This window comes from Pinus tabuliformis, chromosome 3_1 (genome assembly GCF_031772625.1).
Source record: "Pinus tabuliformis cultivar Carrire ecotype Pingquan chromosome 3_1, CPIR1, whole genome shotgun sequence".
In the NCBI taxonomy this organism is placed as follows: Eukaryota; Viridiplantae; Streptophyta; class Pinopsida; order Pinales; family Pinaceae; genus Pinus; species Pinus tabuliformis.
Genome location: NC_142301.1, coordinates 98865947 through 98882275, shown reverse-complemented (window position 1 = coordinate 98882275; position 16329 = coordinate 98865947). Strand labels below are relative to the sequence as shown.

Sequence of the window (16329 nt, the reverse complement as noted above, 5' to 3'; positions counted from 1 at the left end):
CTCACATCCATTTGAAATAACATGTATTCTATCTTCCTCCATGACTCTTTAGAGATAGTACATCCTGTAGGGTCGTTAATATGCCATGATTATTGTCACTTGTGAACGTTTATTCCACCCATTTCCACCATTCTTCATCATGACATTTATTATAATTTATCATTTAAATCCATTTTATAAATAATTTATGCTCTCATGGATGAATATTATTTATTCTCTTTTATTTTTAATAAATTGATTATTATGCATTAATTTATCAATGATAGTTCTAATAAGTTGGTTGTAACATCATTCGCCATTCTTAGCCTCCAAAGTAACTTCCAGATTGAAGATTTGATTTCTAAATCAGCCAACTCAGAAATTCGCTGGTTTAAGGAGTGACAGTTTTGCGGTTAAGATTCTGAGCAAATGAAGACGAATTTGGAAAATCCGGAACATGGGTTTTGTCCAGAACGGGCCCAATTATCTTCAAAAAGAACAGTTTGCCCAAATTCGGCTTGTACAGGGAGAAACGCAGGGTTCTTTGAACACGATTTTCTGGGATTTGCTGTTGCGGCCGCCCTCCAAATCTTAGCTGCAAACCCAAATCCGCCTTGTTCTTGTTGATCAATTGGTTAGAATCCATCCAATTTTGTAAATCAAATCATGTTGTACTTATCTATGCTCTGATCTTCTCTATTTAAATGAAACCCAAGATCAGAGACCGGGGCAGATTGGAGAGAGACGTGAGGACGGAAGAATGATGGAGAAATGACGGACAACGGTGGTGGATTATTCATGCTGTAGCTTTTGCTGTTGTAATGATTCCAATTGGCTGATTAATAAATGAATTGGGAATTGTTGTTCATTCTTCTCATTCTGAAGTGACCCCGCAGCATCCGCTGGCGGCTAAGGGCCCAGCCTATGGCGGAATACGCTGCTGCTACTGTATAGTATATTCTTGTGTTTTATGCGTGGTTTGCTCATCAGCGTGATTCGGTAATCTGATTTGGTTTATTATTTTACAACGCAGCTCTGTTACGTTTGATATGCTAAGTGATATCGTTTCTGAGATAGGAATATCATATTGACTTTGCAGCGCATTGTTGTTTCTTTAATTGCTGGCATAAAATGGTTTTTACCGGGTACCATTGTGATTTAATTATGGAGTGCCTGTGTTGTAACATTCGACCATTGGTATTATTTTCATCTTAGAAATCATATTTCCTTGCGATTGTGAATCTATGAACGTTGTTGTTCCATTACAAAATACAGTCGTATTCTTTATAACTAAGACTGATAATTGGGTTACCATATCAGATTACTATTAAGGCGTGCCGTGTGTGTTTATATTTGACTTTCCAGCATTGTTTCATATTCCATCATTATTCAATGCTGTTCTATTTCCTTGTGCTGTTCGATTTATTCTTCGGGTAAAGATTGCTATTGATTTGGCTTGGTTGTTGTTCATTTCCATTAGTTAAAGTTTGCTGTTCAGATTCCTTTAATTCCAGTTGCTATTCCATTTACGGCCGTTCCATTTTAGACTTGCTATTTCATTTTCTGAATTGCCATTCCATTCTGCTTTCTTGCTGTTCCATTTCCTTTTTCTTGCATTTATTGCTTTGGTGTGAGAGGAGGATCAAGGCTGTCGTGAGACACAGCAGACGCTATTATGCTCCCAGATCCATGATCCATACTCTAATTCCTTTTCCTTCATCAATTTCTAGAGGAATGAGTTATTGCTACTGCATCCTCGATTGGTGGTTATTTGAATGAATGATTTAGTTTAGAACATTTCAGTTTCTTGCTTTAGATTTTGTTTCAAGCATTCATTTACTTGCGGGTTTTAATCTCTATACTGCAAAAAAATTACTCTTAAGTAAATAGCCACCTCAGACAGAGTACACTCTTGAAATAAAAAGTTGTCCCTGGGTTGATAATTAATGTGAGGTAATTAGGAGTTCACAAGACACCTTTTTATCGCTCCACATTTTGGCTCATATGGGTTAAAAATCAACCCTGCCGAGGTTATGGACGCCTGCTGGCAGCAGCGGCTCTGCTTATGGTATTGAAGTTATCTCTTTTCGTCAATTATTATTATAATACCCTTTTCTTATTTTCTTTTTATCAGAGAAGTTATTTCCTTAACTTTTTCCCTGTTTGAACCTTTATGCATGAGAAAGTGTTTTATGATCAATCACATCATTTTCAGCTAGAATACCGTCAGCAAAGCATCTTTCTAGCATATTGTTGTCCTTTTTCGTTTTGTATAAACTATCATCAATCTAAAGCGTCCTATCTCTTATTCATAACTATCTTTACACACTTTGCTCTCAATTTTCACCGTCCTATCATTGATAAGTGTACTCTGCTTCACTTACTGATATATTGTTCATTCCATTGCCTTGCCGTCAGCACCACCCCTTTCATATGCTTTATGGTTATGGAACCCATTTTCCAATTGGAGGGGGGAATGTATGCATTATGGGATTGCATGCGATATGCACTTTGCCATACCTTGTTGATTTGAGTTTTTCTAATTGCAATTTTGCATGCATCTTATCTGTTGATATTCAAAGCTAACACTATGGATTCAAGCACATTGTATGCAAAATAGTGCTTTGTTTACAGGAGAACAACAAGTATGGGCAAAATTCTATTCACAGCATGACAACACTATTGCACTTCACAGTAGAGGCTCGTGAACGTGAACAATTCTTCAGATATGATGTGCTTCCCTGGATTCCACCTTTTGCATCACTTTTAGCACCAACTCTGCCTACATCAGCTTCAACAACTGCCAGTATTTATATGTCATTCCACATTTTTGGAGGTAAAACTTGAGGTAAAATTGCATAGTTTTCTAATTTATTATAAATTTAGGAGAATCTAATAAAAATCCATTTTGAGCATTATTTGTCATCTTTCATTCCACATCTTTACCACTTCCCCTTTTTCAGCAGCATGTCATTTTCGAGTGTGGGGGAGTGTTCTTTTCATTCATTTCTTTCTTATGACCACGGCATTCATATTCTTTATCATCCATTGCTATTCTTATTTATTCTCAACACCTCCCTTATTCCATGTTGTTTTACACCAAGCATAGAATTCAACAGCTGGTAGCAACCACCTCTATTTGTTTTCTCGCATCGCATGAGGACATGCTAATTTTTCAGAGAGGGGGAGGAATTGCTATGCATGATGGATGTTTTCTATTTTCTTTCTCCTTTAAGGCATACAATTTCATTTTTACACAGTGCGGAAATTGATTTCCCATATTTTCAAAAACTATGAACTCAATTCTTGTGATCTCTAGGAAACACAAACATACTATTAAAATACACATACCTAGATAATTTCAAGAAATATTGGTTCATAAAATTTCGGAAATCATGCACTCTCACCTACAGCCATTTTGTTTATATCTCATGATCCGTGTATCAAAACGATTTGATTTTTGGATCATAGAGACATTCATATATTGTAAATTTACTTGCAACATTTCAACAAAATCTAGTTTGTAGTTTTGAGAAAATGCTTAATGAAGTTTGCTGTTACTTATATCATATTTTGCTGCAACTTCATACATATAGTTGAATGTCAATGTAAAAATTGTTATGCCTTCATCAAGATTGCTAAAATTGAATATTTATTAATTAAGGAAGCATTCAGTTATTCTCCAATTTTTATTGCTTGGTTAACACATGGTTTTTGTCTTTGGGTTGCATGAGGACATGCAATACATTCAGTTTTCGTTGCATGAGGACATGCAACATATTGAGTGTGGGGGTGTGTAGGGTCGTTAATATGCCATGATTATTGTCACTTGTGAACGTTTATTCCACCCATTTCCACCATTCTTCATCATGACATTTATTATAATTTATCATTTAAATCCATTTTATAAATAATTTATGCTCTCATGGATGAATATTATTTATTCTCTTTTATTTTTAATAAATTGATTATTATGCATTAATTTATCAATGATAGTTCTAATAAGTTGGTTGTAACATCATTCGCCATTCTTAGCCTCCAAAGTAACTTCCAGATTGAAGATTTGATTTCTAAATCAGCCAACTCAGAAATTCGCTGGTTTAAGGAGTGACAGTTTTGCGGTTAAGATTCTGAGCAAATGAAGACGAATTTGGAAAATCCGGAACATGTATTTTGTCCAGAACGGGCCCAATTATCTTCAGAAAGAACAGTTTGCCCAAATTCGGCTTGTACCGGGAGAAACGCAGGGTTCTTTGAACACGATTTTCTGGGATTTGCTATTGCGGCCGCCCTCCAAATCTTAGCTGCAAACCCAAATCCGCCTTGTTCTTGTTGATCAATTGGTTAGAATCCATCCAATTTTGTAAATCAAATCATGTTGTACTTATCTATGCTCTGATCTTCTCTATTTAAATGAAACCCAAGATCAGAGACGGGGGCAGATTGGAGAGAGACGTGAGGACGGAAGAATGATGGAGAAATGACGGACAACGGTGGTGGATTATTCATGCTGTAGCTTTTGCTATTGTAATGATTCCAATTGGCTGATTAATAAATGAATTGGGAATTGTTGTTCATTCTTCTCATTCTGAAGTGACCCCGCAGCATCCGCTGGCGGCTAAGGGCCCAGCCTATGGCGGAATACGCTGCTGCTACTGTATAGTATATTCTTGTGTTTTATGCGTGGTTTGCTCATCAGCGTGATTCGGTAATCTGATTTGGTTTATTATTTTACAACGCAGCTCTGTTACGTTTGATATGCTAAGTGATATCGTTTCTGAGATAGGAATATCATATTGACTTTGCAGCACATTGCTGTTTCTTTAATTGCTGGCATAAAATGGTTTTTACCGGGTACCATTGTGATTTAATTATGGAGTGCCTGTGTTGTAACATTCGACCATTGGTATTATTTTCATCTTAGAAATCATATTTCCTTGCGATTGTGAATCTATGAACGTTGCTGTTCCATTACAAAATACAGTCGTATTCTTTATAACTAAGACTGATAATTGGGTTACCATATCAGATTACTATTAAGGCGTGCCGTGTGTGTTTATATTTGACTTTCCAGCATTGTTTCATATTCCATCATTATTCAATGCTGTTCTATTTCCTTGTGCTGTTCGATTTATTCTTAGGGTAAAGATTGCTATTGATTTGGCTTGGTTGTTGTTCATTTCCATTAGTTAAAGTTTGATGTTCAGATTCCTTTAATTCCAGTTGCTATTCCATTTACGGCCGTTCCATTTTAGACTTGCTATTTCATTTTCTGAATTGCCATTCCATTCTGCTTTCTTGCTGTTCCATTTCCTTTTTCTTGCATTTATTGCTTTGGTGTGAGAGGAGGATCAAGGCTGTCGTGAGACACAGCAGACGCTATTATGCTCCCAGATCCATGATCCATACTCTAATTCCTTTTCCTTCATCAATTTCTAGAGGAATGAGTTATTGCTACTGCATCCTCGATTGGTGGTTATTTGAATGAATGATTTAGTTTAGAACATTTCAGTTTCTTGCTTTAGATTTTGTTTCAAGCATTCATTTACTTGCGGGTTTTAATCTCTATACTGCAAAAAAATTACTCTTAAGTAAATAGCCGCCTCAGACAGAGTACACTCTTGAAATAAAAAGTTGTCCCTGGGTTGATAATTAATGTGAGGTAATTAGGAGTTCACAAGACACCTTTTTATCGCTCCACACATCCCTAAAAATCACATCCATAAGAAATAATAGGCATGATGAGAATCTCAAAGAGGAGTTTCTTTTTATCCCATATTCAAAAATATTTTTTCAAGTCTATAATAAGCTTTACATCCTTCATTTGCCCTTTTCTCAATGCTATAATTCAATTTAAGCTTGTGATGGATATTGATTCCAAGATATTTGTATGAAGGAACTTCTACCATGTTGTTGTTGTTGTCATTTATGAAAGTATCATATGTGATTTTTTTGGATCTGATTATCAATATTATTTTTTGCTAGTATTAATAGTCATACCCATATTGGAACAAGAACCTTGGATGATTCGTAGTTGCTGGTCAAGATGGTAATGATTCCTTTCTAAAGGAACAAATACAACATAAAGGATAAGAATTATGTTCATACTAGTGAGTTTGGGTCAACACAACTTGCATCTTCCAATTACTCTTTTAACTTATCAATGTACAAGACAAAATGAGTAGGGCACGGGATACCCTCGCTTCATTACAATATTGTAGTTAATTTCTTTTGACCAATCCTTAGTGGCCTTAATCTTGGAAATAATGTTCTCATACAACCTTGACACAACAACCCTCAAATGAGGAAGAACCATTATTTCTTCCATCCTCTTCCATAGATTTGTTCTAGGAATAATGTCAAAAGCTTTTCTAAAGTCAATAAACAACATAAGAAATCAATTTTATTAGTGACACTCCTCTTCAATGATCCATAATTGAATGTTATCTCTTAAACCTAACTTGATATTTATCTCTTTTATTAGTGTTTTTCAAATATAAACTAATATTCTTTTCCAAAACATTTCCTACAATTTGAAGTAAACAAAATTAATCATAATAATAATATAATGAGAGATAATATTTTTAAAAATAAGTAAAATATATATTATAGAAAAAAAAAGAAAGGAAAATAGAATTAGGGAGGTTTATAGCTCAGTATGAGGGAGATATGATGTGTGATTATGTTCGTACTTAACATTGAGTTGACACTTGTCCTTTATATATATATATATATATATATATATATATATATATATATATATATATATATATATAGATATATATATATATATATATATTTATATTATTTAAATAAAAATATGTCTATAAAAAGAAAAGATGTCTATATGAGATATCATAATCTTATACAAAGAAATAAAGTAACAAAAAAAACTTTTATTATTACTTTTAAGTATAAAGTGGTATAATTCTTATACTTTTTGAAAATATTTGAATATATAACTTAAAATAATTGAATTTCTCTTATTTATGAAGCCACAAATTGAGTCTGTATTGTTTTATGAGTTGTTGTAAGATCACACATTCCCAGGCAAAAGACTAGAGCATTTACTTAAATGTAGGGGTCCTTTTGTTTAGGTAGTTTAGTTTATCTCAAAGATGTTGCTGGGAGTTCTAAACAACAATTATAATGATGGATTCTCACCACAAATACCTATTTTAGGTTTGTGTTACCACATGAATTCATTAAAATGGAGCTAATATATTTGCTATGAATCAAAATTCTCTCTTAGCCATCTTAATCTATCCTCTCCAAGATGAATGTGGAAAAAATCATAGAAAAAATAAACAAGAAAAAATTGCTCAAGCATTCATGGAGAACCACTACCAAAATGGCAAAAACATCCTCCGAGTATTTTCTCCCTTGGACATGGGATGAAACAGGTAAGGGCAGGTGATAACATTGTTTGATTTATCAATAACGTTCTGATTGTTGTTGAGCAGGATGTCAATTACGAAGGAATAACTTGGATGGTAGCAGGATATTTGTATGTTGTTCATAGTTCATTGTGTTCTCTATCAGTTCATGTAAAGCTAGAATTGCTAGAAGTGTTGACTCCAAATGATCAGCAATAACAATCTACAAATTGGAATTTCCTTAGCACTAGGCTTCTTAGGTTTTCTGATGAATCATTAAACATACGTTATATCCTGGGAGACATTTTCTATCAAAAATATCCAATTTTTAATGTATTTTCTTTGTATGGAGTGATAATCCAAGAAATAGACATTTTCTATCAACTTTCCCAATATGTAAGTCAAACTCTCGGATGTCTAGATTGATGTCATCAACATGTCACCAAGTGGGAATATCTCCATTCCCCACCATCAAAAGTATATGCAACTCTAATGTTCCACGAAAAACATTTATACACTATTCTGGGATGGGATTTAAATTACTATTAGTGTAAGTTTATTATGAGTACATTTTTTCAATTTATCATGTGAAAAATTCTACTCACATCCATTTGAAATAACAGGTATTCTATCTTCCTCCATGACTCTTTGGAGATAGTACATCCCTAAAAATAACATCCATATGAAATAATAGGCATGATGAGAGTCTCAAAGAGGAGTTTCTTTTTATCCCATATTCAAAAATATTTTCTCAAGTCTTTAATAAGCTTTACGTCCTTCATTTGCCCTTTTCTCATGCTATAATTCAATTTAATCTTGTGATGGATATTGATTCCAAGAACTTCTACCATGTTGTTGTTGTTGTCATTTATGAAAGTATCGTATGTGATTTTTTTGGATTCAATTATCAATATATTTTTTTGCTAGTATTAATATTCATACCCATATTGGAACAAGAATTTTGGATGATTCATAATTGCTAGTCAAGATGGTAACGATTCCTTTCCAAAGGAACACATACAACATAAAGGATAAGAGTTATGTTCATACTAGTGAGTTTGGGTCAACACAACTTGCATCTTCCATTTACTCTTTTAACTTATCAATGTATAAGCCGAAATGGGTAGGGCACCCTTGCTTCATTACAATATTGTAGTTAATTTATTTTGACCAATCCTTAGTGGCCTTAATCTTGGAAATAATTTTCTCATACAACCTTCACACAACAACCCTCAAATGAAGAAGAACCATTATTTCTTCCATCCTCTTCCATAGATTTGTTCTAGGAATAATGTCAAAAGATTTTCTAAAGTCAATAAACAAAATATGAAATCAATTTTATTAGTGACACTCCTCTTTAATGATCCATAATTGAAATTTATCTCTTAAACTTAACTTGATATTTATCTCTTTTATCAGTGTTTTCAAATATAAACTAATATTATTTTCCAAAATATTTCTTACAATTTGAAGTAAACAAATTTAATCATAATAATACTATAATGAGAGATAATATTTTTAAAAATCTGTAAAATATATAATTATAGAAAAAAAAGAAAGGAAAATAGAATTAGGGAGGCTTATAGCTCAGTATGAGGGAGATATGATGTGTGATTATGTTCGTGCTCAACCTTGAGTTGACACTTATCCTTTATATATATATATATATATATATATATATATATATATCATTTAAATAAAAATATATTTATAAAAAAACAAAAATAAATATACATGTTTTACTCTCATGATCAACCATAAATAAAATATTTCAATATCTATATAAGATATCATAATCTTATACAAAGAAATAAAGTAACAAATTATTACTTTTAAGTATAAAGTGGTATAATTCTTATATATATAATTCTCAGCAAAACTGTTGTGGTGCATCATTCAAACACCTTGCTCCTGCACACATACACACAGTGAGTCACTACTTTATTATTATTATTATTACTAGGTAATACCATTGTTATAAAAAGTAAATAAAAATTTCAGCTACCTCCTCCCAGGCTCTTCTTGATTTCATCTACTTGCGCTTTAGTTAAGGAAAATGAGTTGGCCAGAATATCTTGGGGAATGCCCGGAGTGGAGCAAAAGTGGCCAAGGGTAGGTATAGAAACCCTGGATTTTGTTTGCTAAGTGCATTGATAGCAACTGCATCCATGTCTCCAATGTTTAGAGCGAAGTGCAAGGCACCCTCTGGAACCATGAACACATCACCAACGTCCAGCGTTTGAGAGAAGAGTTTATTTGCTCTTGGTTCCACAAAGCCAGCCAAGATTTTTCACTGCCTTCTGGCCAGCATTGTCACGCTACCAGAAGGAGCACTGACAACAGACATCATGGAGGATAGAGCCATGGTAGGGCGGATCAAGGGACTCGGCCTAAACTTGGCTGCTCTTCCACGTGAGATTTTATACCAGTTACAGGATGGAGCAACAATAGAACTCCATGCTAGAGAGGGATGCGCAATGAAAATACTATGTGAACAACGAATCAAAATCGAATAACTTAGCCTACAACATGATGAAGCGGTGGATCAGAACTAGTAGTTGTAGCAGATCGAAGAGGAAGCATATCGCTGCGTCCCAGAACTGGAAATTGCGATAGATATACTAGTGGGAATACGAATCCACAAGTTTGTTAGTGGATTCCGCGAGGCAAAGGAGGAAGCTACAAGGATCCAGTTGGACCTCAAACTGCAAATTGTTGAACTATGGTTAAAGTTGCAGCCCTCCACACCCCCAGAAGTTCAAGATCAGTGCGTCAATGATATTCAAAAAGGGTTGGAAGAAATTGAACAGGCAGTGCAGAGCTGCACCACATTGTTGGAAGAATCCTTCGGCATCCTCACAACCTTATAGGAGGATCCCAGCATACAACAGTTGGAAACAGAGGCACGGGAGCTTCAAATGCAATATGATAGTGTGCGTGGGACGATGCAAACAGTGGTCCTAACTCAGCAGCTCGCGAGGCTACAACAGGCAAAGGCATTGAAGGAGCAAGTGGACGCAACATGCCAAAAGGAGGCAGTACTTAAAGCATGTGTCCAACCTTGGATTAATGAGGCCTTCCTCATCACGACTCACATCGAAGGAAAACTCGCACAAATGAAAGCGATGCATGGCTTGCGACGGGGATTTGACACTTACAATGAGCATTCGGCCGAGCAAGCAGAACCGATCCAGCGGACAACAGAACAATGCGCTACAAATCTTCGTGTAGCACAAGCACAGTTAGATGGACTTTGCACAAAGATTTCCGCACCAGCAAAGTGACTTGGGACGAGTCACGATGATTGTGTTGGGGGCCTGTTGGGCAGTGGATCCCCCCATAGTATGTTTTTGGCACTTGAAGCCCGAAATTTGGTAAAAGTGTAATGTAGAGACCCTGTGAAATGCGGGCTCAGAGTGTGAGAGTCTAGGGTTGTTTGCCCTAAAATAATATAATTGAATGTATGGTATGTCGGCCTACCCATGGTCCGCGGACCATGGGATTGTATAAATAGAGCGAGGCTCTAAGTGTAAAGGGAGTCTTAGCTTTGAGAAGTCATAAGGGGTTTTGGATGATGAATTAGCTCTGAGTCTGTAAGTCCGAGTCTTGGGTTGTAGTAGTAGGAAGAGGCTCTGCAGTTGAGTGCGCAGAGGCCTAGTAGAGTCCGCAGCTGTGTGCGCGGACCCCTGCAGCTGAGTGCGCAGGGTGGAGTTGGGATTGTACTGGGACAGAGAATTAATAAAAGATAAGTTGATTTTGGAATATTCTATGTCTATGCTTCTGTTATATTTATGCATCTCTTTATAGTTTATGATTGTGCGCACTTGTTATGAATGTTGAATGATTAATGAGAATATTGGGCCCACTTAATTAAGTTAAGATCTATAATAAATGCACAGTCAGGAATAAGGATCTAGGTAACACCACTTCGCACTCTTTACAGAGCTACGCGGAACCAGTCGCACAAGTTGCAAAGGATAGATGGCTGCACGAAGCAGCACAAGCACACATGATCGGTTCGCAAACTTCCTAGACTTCATTAAGACATACATAGGGTGTGGAAACTTGGTTCCAACACCCTCCCATACTACCTCGGGTGAGGCCTCAGTCTGCGCACCGCAGACTGCTGCCGAAAGGGATGGTAGTTTTGGGATTTGTTTGGCTAAATCACTTCTGAACCTGGGTCAGGCCCCAACAAGCCAATAAGGAGTGTTATTCACCCCATGGGGAGAAATGACTAGTCGATTTCCCTTCGATATGTGTTGCATGTAAAAGAAAAATTAAGAATTAGAATAATATCATTGTGACTGTAACATAAACATTAAAAATATTGGAAATTTGGAGTGTTGTGGATCATGGCATATGTTATTCTATCTGTTGTAGCTAAGAGGATTATTTGAGTCTTGATTGGTCCTTCTATAGTGGCATAATGAATTTCTCTTATTTATGAAGCCACAAATTGTGTCTAATTGTTTTATGAGTTATTGTAAGATCACACATTCATAGGCAAAAGACTAGAGCATTTACTTAAACACAGGGTCCTTTTGTTTAAGTAGTTTAGTTATCTCAGAGATGTTGTAGGGAGTTCTAGACAACAATTATAATGATGGCTTCTCACCAAAAATACCTATTTTAGGTCTGTGTTACCACATGAATTCATTCAAAAGGATCTAATATATTTGCTATGAATCAAAATTTGCTCTTAGCCATATTAAAATATCCTCTCCAAGATGAATGTGGAAAAAATCATAGAAAAAATAAACAAGAAAAAATTGCTCAATAATTCATGGATAACCACCACCAAAATGGCAAAAACATCCTCCGAGTATTTTCTCCCTTGGACATGGGATGAAACAGGTAAGGGCAGGTGATAGCATTGTTTTCTTTATCAATAACGTTCTGATTGTTGCTGAGCATGATGTCAATTGTGAAGGAATAACTTGGATGGTAGCAGGATATTTGTATGTTGTTCATAGTTCATTGTGTTTTCTATCAGTTCATGCAAAGCTAGAATTGCTAGAAGTGTTGACTCCAAATGATCAACAATAACAATCTACAAATTGGAATTTCCTCAGCACTAGGCTTTTTAGGTTTTCTGATGAATCATTAAACATACATTATATCCCGGAAGACATTTTCTATCAAAAAAATCCAATTTTTAATGTATTTTCGTTGTATGGAGTGACAATCCAAGAAATAGACATTTTCTATCAACTTTCCCAATATGTATGTCAAACTTTCAGATGTCGAGATTGATGTCATCAACATGTCACCAAGTGGGAATATCTCCATTCCCCACCATCAAAAGTATATGCAACTCTAATGTTCCATGAAAAAAAATTATACACGATTATGGGATGGGATTCAAATTATGATTAGCGTAAGTTTATTATGAGTACATTTTTTCAATTTATCATGAGAAAAATTCTAATTTCATTTGTCATAAATTCAACATTATGTTAATGTTAAACATTTAAAGACTTGTATATTTTTCTTATATAAAGTATTGAAATATTTTAATTATAAGAATGGTTTTTCTCATATTACTTGAACATTGAAATATTTTATTGATGGTTTTAATATGTTTTTTTAATATAACGTATCAACTCTACACTAAAGTAATTATATGTTGCTTTGCAATATAGAACATGGTATTTTTGATAATTTTCTATATTTCAATCATAAAAAATTTACAACATCAAAACAAAAACACACAGTAAAAATACACTAAATATTGAAAAAACAACCACTAAAATTTAAAATTTAATATTATTTAATATATCAATATTATTTACATAATTATGAAACCAAACTATATTTCTAATTTAACAATGCTCTTCACATACTTTTGCACCATTTTAAAATAGTGGCTAATAATATAACACATAACTTTTCTCAATATAATTTTCATCATCTTCAAATAAACATTCTACATAAACACTCTATCATAAGTTTTTTATTTTATTAAATATATTCATTTGAAATCAAATAAGAAATACATTTTATTTTTTTAATTTTCAATGTTTAAAAAATACAAATATTATATTAAAGACATTATTTTAGATAAAATGATTTGTAAAACACACCATTTTATATTGTCGTTTATCCTTATAAGTTTTTAGGGAGAAGAGTAAACTAAAAATATGATAGTAGGGTATATAATCAAGTATATTGGAGAATCAACATATATTCAATTTCATTATCATTATGGAGTTTATAATAATTTATTTTTATGTTAATAATGTTAATTTTTTTTAAGTAAGTAAGATAAAAAGTTATTTTTTTATTTTAGAAATTTGGATTGATAGTATAATTTTGAATCGAACAACATCTAATTTCATTGTGGAGTTTAGTACAATTATTTTTTAAACAATATTAATTTTTTAGTTTATAGAAAGTAAGACAAATAGTTATTTTTCATTTTGGAAATTTAGGTTGATTGTCTCTTTAGAATGTCTTAGTTTTGCTTTTCATTGCAATTGTTCATTACACCACAATTTCTTTTTAAATCATTATGTAATGTATCCTTAATGGTATCATTATTTTGCAAAATGAGCTCCTTTTTTACCACCCAATGGTCTATTCAATATTGGGCATCCTTATATGATCCCCACTTGAGTCGAAGGTCATGGGTTTTGCTAGAGTTGGAAGCAATTTTAGGGAACCTATTTTATTCTATATTGTTTAATCTCTTCTTATACATAAGATATGTAGTCATAGCCATATTTTCAATGCAAGAAAGACCTGCTTAGATGATGAGGATAGGATAAGGTGTATTTCTTTTAATCTTGATCATGTGGGTTATAATTGCTTTTGGATCTATTATATCTTCCTCCATGACTCTTTGGAGATACTACATCCTTAAAACTCACATCCATTTGAAATAACAGGTATTCTATCTTCGTCCATGACTCTTTGGAGATAGTACATCCTTAAAAATAACATCCATATGAAATAATAGGCATGATGAGAGTCTCAAAGAGGAGTTTCTTTTTATCCCATATTCAAAAATATTTTCTCAAGTCTATAATAAGCTTTACATCCTTCATTTGCCTTTTCTCATGCTATAATTCAATTTAAGCTTGTGATGGATATTGATTCCAAGATATTTGTATGAAGGAACTTCTACCATGTTGTTGTTGTTGTCATTTATGAAAGTATCATATGTGATTTTTTTGGATTCGATTATCAATATTATTTTTTGCTAGCATTAATAGTCATACCCATATTGGAACAAGAATCTTGGATGATTCGTAGTTGCTAGTCAAGATGGTAACGATTCCTTTCCAAAGGAACAAATACAACATAAAGGATAAGAGTTATGTTCATCCTAGTGAGTTTGGGTCAACACAACTTGCATCTTCCAATTACTCTTTTAACTTATCAATATATAAGCCAAAATGAGTACGGCACCCTTGCTTCATTACAATATTATAGTTAGTTTCTTTTGACCAATCCTTAGTGGCCTTAATCTTGGAAATAATATTCTCATACAACCTTGACAGAACAACCCTCAAATGAAGAAGAACCATTATTTCTTCCATCCTCTTCCATAGATTTGTTCTAGGAATAATGTCAAAAGATTTTCTAAAGTCAATAAACAACATAAGAAATCAATTTTATTAGTGACACTCCTCTTCAATGATCCATAATTGAATGATATCTCTTAAACCTAACTTGATATTTATCTCTTTTATCAGTGTTTTCAAATATAAACTAATATTCTTTTCCAAAATATTTCCTACAATTTGAAGTAAACAAAATTAATCAGAATAATAATACTATAATGAGAGATAATATTTTTAAAAATATGTAAAATATATAAGTATAGAAAAAGAAGCCAGGAAAATAAAATTAGAGAAGCTTATAGCTGAGCATGAGGGAGATATTCTCAGGTGCATCATTCAAAACACCTTGCTCCTCCACACATATACACATTGAGTTACTACTCTATTATTATTATTACATAATAATACTAGGTAATACCATTGTTATAAAAAGTAAATAAAAATTTCAGCTACCTCCTCCCAGGCTCTTCTTGATTTGGGCTACTTGCGCTTCAGTTAAGGCAAATGACTTGGCCAGAATATCTTGGGGAATGGCCGGAGTGGAAGCGAAAGTGGCCAAGGGCAGGTATAGAAACCCTGGATTTTGGCTGCTAAGTGCGTTGATAGCAACTGCAGCCGTGTCTCCAACGTTTTGAGCGAAGTGCAAGGCACCCTCCGGAACCACGAACACATCGCCAGCTTCCAGCGTTTGAGAGAAGAGTTTGTTTGCTCTTGGTTCCACGAAGCCAGCCAAGATTTTGCCTTGCAACACGTAAGATATTTCACTGCCTCTGGGATGGATATGTGGACCTGTTATGCCCCCCACACCTATGTCTATGCGAGCCAAGGTTATTCCCAGCGTGTTGAGGCCCGGCAGGTTCTGCGGATTCACCCCAATGAAGGTTGCGGCCGTGGGTGAGCTTGATGTGTTCCCTGGCTTGCGCAGCACCGACGTCACGAAGTGTTGAGCAGTCACTTTCGCGGGATCCAGGCACGGCAGTCCGTTGGTAAAAACGGATGACTGGGTGTCTGCGACGCAGAAATCCTGCAACGACTCTGGATCTCCCCTCACTCCCTTCATTAGCGCTAAGAGGAAGAGGATGCCCATAGTGGCTCTGCCCACGGAGGAGATGAATGCACCTAAACCCATTGCAAATATCAAACAAGCTCCACTGAAGCTGAAACGGAACGGAGTAGCATATGCTGATCAATTATGAAGTCTGTCTTGTTTTTATAGTTTAATGTGTATCAAATATTTTCTTGATACGTTTAAGATAATTCGTTCTCATAAGTTGGATGATCTTATTTTAGTGTCTGGTTATTGGATGATCTTATTTTATTTTAGTGTCTGGTTAAGAGGTTACCAATTCATCCTTAGTCTTTGGTTAAGATGTTATCAAATCATTTTTATTTTGGTAAGTTAGATT

At 34.4% G+C, this 16329-nt stretch overlaps 1 protein-coding gene across 1 annotated transcript; it reads right to left on the bottom strand.

Moving 5' to 3' along the window:
• Positions 1 to 15368: 15368 nt before the first annotated feature.
• Positions 15369 to 15983, bottom strand: LOC149185958 (putative germin-like protein 2-1). Its single transcript, XM_089409188.1, has one exon. The coding sequence runs from the start codon at positions 15981 to 15983 to the stop codon at positions 15369 to 15371; it is 615 nt and encodes a 204-aa protein (XP_089265314.1).
• Between the last annotated feature and the right edge of the window lie 346 nt (positions 15984 to 16329).

Bases quoted from the DNA above. Each gene is read 5' to 3' on its own strand.
- LOC149185958 (XM_089409188.1), bottom strand. From the start codon at position 15,983: ATGAAGGGAGTGAGGGGAGATCCAGAGTCGTTGCAGGATTTCTGCGTC.